Genomic DNA, 8,945 nt, shown 5'->3' with positions numbered 1-8,945 from the left:
AGGGAAAAAAAACCTAATCCTGTTCTAAATTAAGGCTGTACTCTGCAAGAGGGACAGAGAGTCAACAATTATCAAACCTGTGGAGCTCTGAATTCATTATACCAATTGACTCCATCTTTCTCTATGTGCTAGAATGAAATTCCCTACATAGACACCCAAAATAATGATAATGAGATTGTTTGTAGGAACTTTTTTAAAGCCTGTAGACCAGGAACAGTCCAGCTGTGACAGTACACTATTCCATATTTATTCATTTTCCCTACTAAAAGGCAACCATTAGTTAATGTGGAATTTTGTATCCATGTGCCACTTCCAGTGCCCAACCAAACTTGTTGAAGGTACTCTCAGATTTCATAGTGATTCAGTTCATGTTAGCCAATATCAGAATCTGGCTGTATACGTCTGTTTGCTAACACACATCCTCTACAGCCATTTACTAAAGTAGCACCAGATGATAAAGAAGAATATGTCCTTGGCAAAGAATGTAAGATGGGGGAGGAAATTAAATAGTCTGAGTCAGATCCCATACAAGACTTTATATCCAAATGAAAACAACACTTGGTTGTTGTGAGGATTAGCAAATCAGTCCTTGTTAAATTGTATATATGCATATACAAAGAGGTGGTTTTGGCTAAGTTACTTCCAATTTATGGAAATGTATATCATGGAAATGTATACCTTATAACCTTCTACAACTCCCTGACAGGAGGTTGGAGTCAGGTGGGGGTTGGTCTCTTCTCCCAGGCAACCAGCAGCAGGACAAGAGGGCACAGACTCAAGCTCTGCCAGGAGGGGGTTTGATTGGATATTAAGAAGAGAGTTTTTACAGAGAGAGTGCTCAGGCATTGGAATGTGCTGCCCAGGGAGGTGGTGGATTCCCCATCCCTGGAGGTTTTCAAGCTGAGACTGGATGTGGCACTTAGTGCCATGGTCTGGTGACCACGGTAGAGGTGGACTTGAATATCTTGGAGTTCTTTTCCAACCTGGCTGATTCTATGATTCTACAAGTCTAGTCTATATAACAGTAGAACTTCATCTAGTGAAACTGCAGTTGTCAGAATTTATCTAACAAACTCTGTTTCATGTGCCTGACCTATGATTGATTCTTTAGAGTGGTCTGTGTGATTTTATGCTGGGCAGGTATTGTTTGAGAAATAGAATTCTTTTTATAGTTCTCAGACTCAAAAATGGAAATAGAGTGTTTGCCCATGTTGCATTTTTTTTGTTTCTCGCTTCTGCTAATGAGGCATCAATGCAGTAAGGAAGTGTATTTCAAGTATGGATACTACTGACTCATCCAGTGCAAACCTTGTATATTAACATTTTTTGTCAAACCAAGCCAGGATTAATTTTAATATTTCCTTTACCTTTGCATCACCATACTAATACACGTAGTGTATTTTATTTAGCAATATTTTCTGTATCAGAGGTACTGATAGTTTGGCTTACAACACAATCAAGTGAACTCAAGACCAATAAAAACAACTTCTGCAGGAGTCAAGTGTTGATCTGCTATTGCATTATATGTATGAAGAAAAAATAGCAGAGGCATTAGTTTTCGAACTATCAAAGCAAGATTTCCAACATGTTTCTTAATAAAACTCAAGGAGTTATCAAATTTGTCAAAAAACCCCCTATAATTTTGGTCCATAGTGATACCAGAGGATCTATGAGCACAGCTCCCTGTTTCTATGTTAGCCCTTTGGAATGACATATTTAACTCCTTCTATGGCTTTACAGGCCTAGAATGCACAGAAAGAAAAATAAACGTGCCTCACATTACATTGTTACAGCTTTGTACCATTTGCACCCTCATCATATATGACTTTCAATAGTTCTGTTGCTTTCAAACTTCTCCATTACATTGCAAAAGGTGAAAGGAACTTATCTAAGGCTAACTGTCTGAGTAAGCCTCAAAGGGGAGTTGTTATAAGGAGCCTCAGACAAGAATGCACCCAAGGACATAAATTCTCACACCTGTGGCCAGCTCATCCTGGAGCAGTGCAGAGGAGCCAGCAGAAGTCAACCCAGACCAAGATAAGGAACTTTATAACAGCAAACAAGATAACGAGCTAAGCCAAGACCATATATGGAAGGAAGATTCAAAGTTCATGCAAAGGACACTAATGGACATCTTTTCAACAACCACAAGGGACCACCAAAGATCATCTAAAACCCCATGGAAGATCCTCAAGAAGCCACTGACCCAAAAGTGGACTAATTAGGATAAGAAGCGAGAGAATCACTAACCAGTAGAAGATAGGATACTAATTAATAAGAGTTAGGCAACTTGTGACCAATGAGCACTAATTTCGTTGTCTTCTGAAATGTATAAACAGTAAAAAGTTTGGATAGTTGGGATGTGTGTTAGGAGGAGCATCCTCCACACACCCAGCACTGAATGAACAAATACCCACCAACTAGTCACACCAGCTCTTAAGTTTTATTATTGCAGGTTTTCCTGGAATCCATAGGAAGTGAGTTGAAAATAATGACTTTGAAGTCTAAAGATTATGGTCCTGTTCAAATGTAAACCAAACATGAGGTCATATGAGAGAAAGAAGTCTGAATACTGAATCAAATCTCAATAAATTTTGTCAGGTAAAGGAAGTTGAAATAATGTTTCACTAGAGCTTTTAAGTACCTTTCAAAACATGTAAAGTTCTTTAATCCAATAAGTTAATATTATACTTTGAGCCAGAACTGTGGTGCTTTGTTACAGCCAGGATATCCCAGTATCTGAGTTACATCTCTACTGTAATCTGCCTGCAAAGAAGACCCTACTGAGTGCTCCCAGATTTGGGAGAACTGCAAGGGCAAGAACTGTGTGAAGAGCAAAACATACTGTACCTGTCCACACTGAGTGCGCAGAGGTTAAGGACTGTGATTCCCACCGATGCCTTCTGGATAAAGGGAAGGAATTTGCAAAGAAACTGTCCAAATTCTGTATCTCCAAAAGGCCACTTCTGAGCAAGGAGCTAAAGAGAAGATACGAAACGATCAGAATACTTACACAGTAACCTAGCAAGTATGTCACAGTTGTAGTTATTTCTTGTCTTCAACACAGCCATTGTAACCTTGGATTCTCCATACCTCAAGCATATTCTAGCTCTTTCTTGTCTTGGACACAGCCATTGTAACCTTGGGTTCTTCATGCTTTAACAATCTCCTTAGTACTGAGCAAATCTAGGAAGTGGCTGTTACTTTAGAAGCACAGAGGGTGAAAGTTTAAACTGAAGTGTTGACCTTGTGCTGTTGTAATAGTAACTTGTATTGTTAAAAGCTTGTTTACCATTGTGCATCAGCCACCAGTACTGAATAATGAACATCCAACTCAACCCTGGCATGAATGGTTGCAATTACCACGTCCCAGAGCCAAGCTGTCAAAACAGAACTCAGAGTTCATAATGAAATACCTCAGAGCCAAATTCTGATGCTGCACGCAAGTAGATTCTTGCAATTGTAAATGTACCACTGTGTACATTTGTACATCCTCACGACAGTATTCCCTGCCAGACTCTGAAGTGTGTGAAGAAAATATTGTGTATAGATAATTCATTCCATATTGCTTTTTAAAGGACTAGCATCATGCATGCATGTGGGTTGTACTTCGAGGCACCAGAAAGGATTGGAAAAGACATTGGAAAGGCACTGGAAAGATGTGAGTGAGTGGTTGGGGTTTAGATTGGTGTTTGCATAACAAACATGAGTACAGTGATTCGTGTGCACAGTTGTGATGAATTAGAATATAAATAGTAATAGTTCTAGTAGAGATGTTAAAGCTTTGAACGTGACTTTGAACAAAGCTTTGATGGCAAGTGTACATACAAAATACAGGATACAAAGTTATTCAGGATAGTCAAAACTGGGTGCAGAGTCACAGAAGATCTCCCTTTACTGGTGCTGACAGTAAAACGGCAGATTACATTCAATGTCTGTAATAGATGAAAAATTATTGAATCCATACCAAGTACTGAGCCTTAACTTGGATATTTCCACTCAAGGGATTTTTCAGCCACTGTGAATAGGTTTTTTTGAAAACAAAGTCACTAAACCACCAAAATCACTCTTGTACTGCTATTTTTTTCATATTCTTCTCTACGTCTTTCCTACTGAGCCTTTTTCAGGGGTAGGATATTGAATAAGAGGTCAGATGAGTTCTTTGTGTGATATAGCCCAGCAGTTCATATGCTCTTATCAACTCCTGTTAAAATGGTTGCAACTAGAAAACATTAGATTTGAAATGAAAATATCAAATATGTGAGCCAAGTATGTAACTTTGATAACATCAAAGTTGGATACATGAACTTTTCATCAACATCCTAGTGGGTGTTGTATCCCACATATATAAACAGGGGGCACATTCTTAAAGGCAGGAATTAAAGTTGGCTACTGGATAATTAACTATGTATTACTACTGTGCAGTCATTAGATTTACATTACTGAATGAATGCTAAAACACAATATTTGGATGGTACTATCTAAATTTGAAGATGTTTTTATTTCCTTGAGAGGAACACAGAAAATCATAGAATCATAGAATTTTAGGGGTTGGAATAGGCATTACAGACCATGTAGTCCCAACCCTTTCCCCTGGGCAGGGACACCTCCCACCAGAGCAGGTTGCTCAAGGCTCATCCAACCTGGCTGTGAACACTGCCAGCCACAGCCTCCCTGGGCAACCTGGCATAGTGTCTCACCACCCTCATAGGAAAAACCTTTCTCCTAATATCTAACCTAAATTTCCCTCTTTCAATTTGTGCCCATTGCCCCTTGTCCTGTCCCTGCAGCTCCTAACACAGATCCCTCTGCAGCTTCCCTGGAGCCCCTTCAGCTCCTGGAAGGTGCTCTGAGGTCTCCACACAACCTTCTCTTCTCCAGGCTCAACAGCCCCAACTCCCTCAGCCTGTCCTCACAGGGGAGATGCTCCAGGCCTCCTATCAACCTCATGGCTTCCTCTGAACTTCCTGCAACAGTTCCATGTCCTTCAACGATGAAGTCAAATGACACACTATGGAGTAACAATTATAAGCCAAACCAAGCCTCTCCAAAGCTTCTAAAACCTAATTTTGCCGAATTGTTGAAGGCAGTTAGATCCAGACCTGGGACTCTTTATGGAGCTAAAATTGATTTAAACTTCAAGACAGTTTTATTTTCAAGTGCATCAGATGGAGCTAAGCTGGTGGGACAGCAAACATTCCAATAAATACAATATGTGTGACATGCACTAGACTAGCTGTCCCTGGGCAAGAGTGCAAAATGGAAAAGGGAGAACTGTATGAGGGTGGTGAGACACTGGTCCAGGTTGCCCAGGGAGGCTGTGGCTGCCCCAACCCTGGCAGTGTTCACAGCCAGGTTGGCTGAGCCTTGAGCAACCTGCTCTGGTGGGAGGTGTCCCTGCCCAGGGCAGGGGGTTGGGACTGGATGATCTGTAAGGTCCATTCCAACCCTTAAATTCTGTGATTCTATGAACAAGGAACCATCACATGCTGCATACAAAAACGTGTTGTCTCCCTTCAGTGCTAAACACAACCTTTGAAGCATATTTTTACATTTTTATGAGTAAAACTGAACAACATATTGTTGGGATATGATTAAATCAATAGAAATTTGAATTTCTGGTTTCAGACTTTTCTTTCCTTCCAACTTGTTTTGCTGGGCCTTCTTCATGCTTGGGCAGACTTCTTTGTGTACAGGCAGTTCATGTTTTCAGGATTAGCTTTGCAACCACAAGGCCTAGAAAGTTTTTTTCAGTGGAAGATTAGGCTCTGGAACACACTCATCTAGTAAAGGTGGGTGGATTCTCTTTGCAGAATTAGAAAAATGAATTGTGGTTGTAGCTCAGGACTGAAGTATTCAAAGCAAACATTTTATTTCTATTTAAATTAGTGTTAAATTGAAACATACTGATGATCGTTAGCAATATAAATGTTACCTATGGGAAGTTCAAGTCTGCATCTTAGTTAAGTTTTTTCATAGCATGAGATTTTTTAGAGCACTTTGCTGTAGAGTACAGGATGTTTATCACATAATGCCAGATTTGCAGGAATTCTTCTCATAGTCCTGCTCCAGCTTTTTCACATCCCTTCTGTTTTATAGCCATTCATCACAATGCTGAATTCCATGTGCCATTTTCCCCCAAAATGATGCCTCAAAATTGCTGAAAGTAACTATGTACTCCACATTGCCTATGTCTCTCTAGGACCATATTAATATTGTCCTTTGATTCCTTGTATTTCCAGACAGATTTTAGCAATCCATAGCTTTCAGCCAACTGGGTGCTGATACTATGAAGCAACTTTTGTGTGCTACTGCTCATTGAATAGGAAAGGTGTGATCTGCTCTCTGGATTATTGTTTCTCTCCAACAGAATAGTAAAATGAGATTTCTCCACATAAGCTATCCAGTTTTATCTGCTCCCTGTTTCTTGTGTGTTAAGACATCATACGAGTGTGGATCCACTGCTCTTTTTCTGTTACTCTGTGGTGCTCTGTGTTCTCTGTCTCACCTTCTTCAAGGAGAGCTGAGGATCTTATTTACCATCCAAACCACAGCAGGGGAACTCTGAGCACCTTTACAGTGGTGTTCCAGTAGCTATGTCAGATAGGATAATCTCATTTGATGAAAGCAAATCCCCCTTTTGCCAGGAGGTTAGGGAATGGATCACTAGGATTTAAGTGTAGTAGTACCTTCATTAACAAAGGCAATAAGTTTATATCTACATACTGTTGGTTAGTTCCTGTGATTATATCTGTATAGTCTGAATGAAATACATTGAAAGCTGCAGCAGAATACTAATATTGTCTATTACTCTAGACTAAAAGCTCTAGATAGATTCACAATAGTATAACACATGTTTGCAGGGTATGATTTTGCCTTTTCACTAGAACTCTCAGATGAGGCTTTGGTTTGTCAGGGCTGCAGAAAAAACACTGTTGAAAAAAGGAGGGATGATCAGAACCCATGGTAATTCAACCAGTTGCAGTCACCTGGAATTTCAGCTCCAGACTGGGTTTGGGTAGAATAGTTCTCAGGCACCACTAGGTGAAGGCTAAATTATAAATGTCTCTGCCAGGGAAAAGCAGCTCTAGCAGATTTCTGTCAACCCCTTGTGCCAAGCAGAGCCCCAAAACTCATTTATCATTACAGATCACACTTTAAAAGGCAACAGAAAGATATCCATGTATTCATTTAGGTGCACGACTGACTGTACTGTATGCCCAGCAATAAAGGAATAAGCACTTTGTAGTGACTGTGAAACTCTGTTACGACAAGGCAAATATTAGCTTCAAAAAGAAAAGTGGTATACTTGAAAAAGGTTCACTAACTCATTATTCCTCACAGGGAAACTTTATCATGGTTCCAGCATGTATCCTCCTTCTCCACACCCCAGGAAGCTCTCCTTCTTTCAGATTAAAAGTATTTTATTCCTTTTGTTTCTTACACTTCCCACTAATTGAAGTAATATCAGTACCAAATCATTAGACATTCTCTTCAAGTTCATTTTAATCGAAATCCCTGGGATCTGAATTAAGTTTTTTGATTATAAGATTCACTTTGCAATCATTTCTGTGGGTGTACTCCATTATCACTCCACAGCAGCTATGCATTTATTACTTCCCCTTGGATCAGGTGCCAGGTTTTTTTCTTCTGTAGATATTTTTAGTCAGCAAATCTGATCCTGTCTTTGGTTTTACTCATTTTTTTACATCAAAACAAGTTCATTGCTCTCTGTTCTGCCCTAACAGAGTATGGAAACTTCAGAGGGAAATAACATATTTATTTTGTATTAAAAAATGGGCCCAGGAATTTAATTTAATTAGTCCTGATTTACTTAGGTACGTTATAAGAACTGGAACTACTGGCTCTGCTCTTCATGTGCTTCTGCATTGACATATCCAAGCCAAATGGGTACAAAATTACATTTTTTTCTCAAGGAACTAGGATAGGAGAAATCAGACTGATTATCCCAATTTGTACTCCAGTTCTCCGTGAGTTAGTCAAATGCATTGTGCCTTTGCAAACCCACTCACGAAATCTAAGGCTTCAAAATAAAGCAAAGGAAATGCACTTTTTCCCTTGTGCAGTTTGCATCTTAGGAGTATTTGATACTGTGGTGCAATTCCTGAGTGAGAAAAGAGTGTAGTCACCATGCATTTTTACACTAAATTAAAGATTTCAAGGTTCTGAGATATCTAAGGTCTTAAAAACCTCAGCAAAGTGACCAGATAGCTACAGCCTCCTTGAGCATCTCTTCTCTGCTGCTTTATATGGCCTCTCTGCCCTGACACTGCTGCTTGAAACAAACAAGACATCAGCACTGAGAACATTCCTTTGCAGTGATTTTTAAATGTCACTCCGTTGATTTTACTCTACTGCTGCTGCTATTTCCTAACCCCCATTACTATGGTAGATGATGTACAAAACATAGAGTCTCACTGTGCATCCCAAGCAATTTATATATTGTCTAAAACAGATAATGCTGTAACCCCACATGAGCATTCACCAGAATTTGCTCATGTGCATGGACAGTGTTTATCCAATTCTAGACTGATGCTGAGTGTTTACAGGCAGATGGTGACCCTGGAGCTCAGCCCAAAATAGGTGCTGGATAGGAACCAGCTCTGAGCTGCTCCATTAAAACCTCTTTGGTTCAACAAGTACATGTCAGGAGTTCATCTCTCTCTCTGCCACGTGACATTGGGGATGGAAGTCAACATTCCATACCAGCCCTTTCCTGCTCTGATCTCATCCTAGTGCTCTAGAGACTTCCTGTATCTACTTGGGACATTGTTGTGCTGACAGGCCAGATCTGTACCCCAGAAACTGAACTGTGTCCCCTGCAGGTAGTGCTTGCCCTCATGCTGCCCCATGCTAGAGACTCTCCTGAGTTTCATGGTGTTTAAATATTCATTGATGCTGATGGAACAACTCTAGCACAACCC

At 40.0% G+C, this 8,945-nt stretch overlaps 1 protein-coding gene across 2 annotated transcripts in view; it reads right to left on the bottom strand.

Annotated features, from left to right (window-relative positions):
- The window catches only part of EDNRA (endothelin receptor type A), a 30,899-nt gene that overhangs the window by 13,929 nt on the left and 8,025 nt on the right, over positions 1-8,945 (bottom strand). Inside the window, exon 3 of one of the 2 annotated variants that reach the window (XM_009073441.1) lies at positions 2,851-2,978. The exons of the other annotated variant lie outside the window; for it this stretch is intronic. Within the exon in view, the coding sequence (XP_009071689.1) occupies positions 2,851-2,978 (128 nt within the window). The remainder of the gene's footprint in view (positions 1-2,850; positions 2,979-8,945) is intronic. 2 annotated transcript variants of the gene reach the window in all.

Source organism: Acanthisitta chloris, unplaced genomic scaffold (assembly GCF_000695815.1).
Source record: "Acanthisitta chloris isolate BGI_N310 unplaced genomic scaffold, ASM69581v1 scaffold2454, whole genome shotgun sequence".
NCBI lineage: Eukaryota > Metazoa > Chordata > Aves > Passeriformes > Acanthisittidae > Acanthisitta > Acanthisitta chloris.
This window is presented reverse-complemented; position numbering and strand designations above follow the sequence as displayed.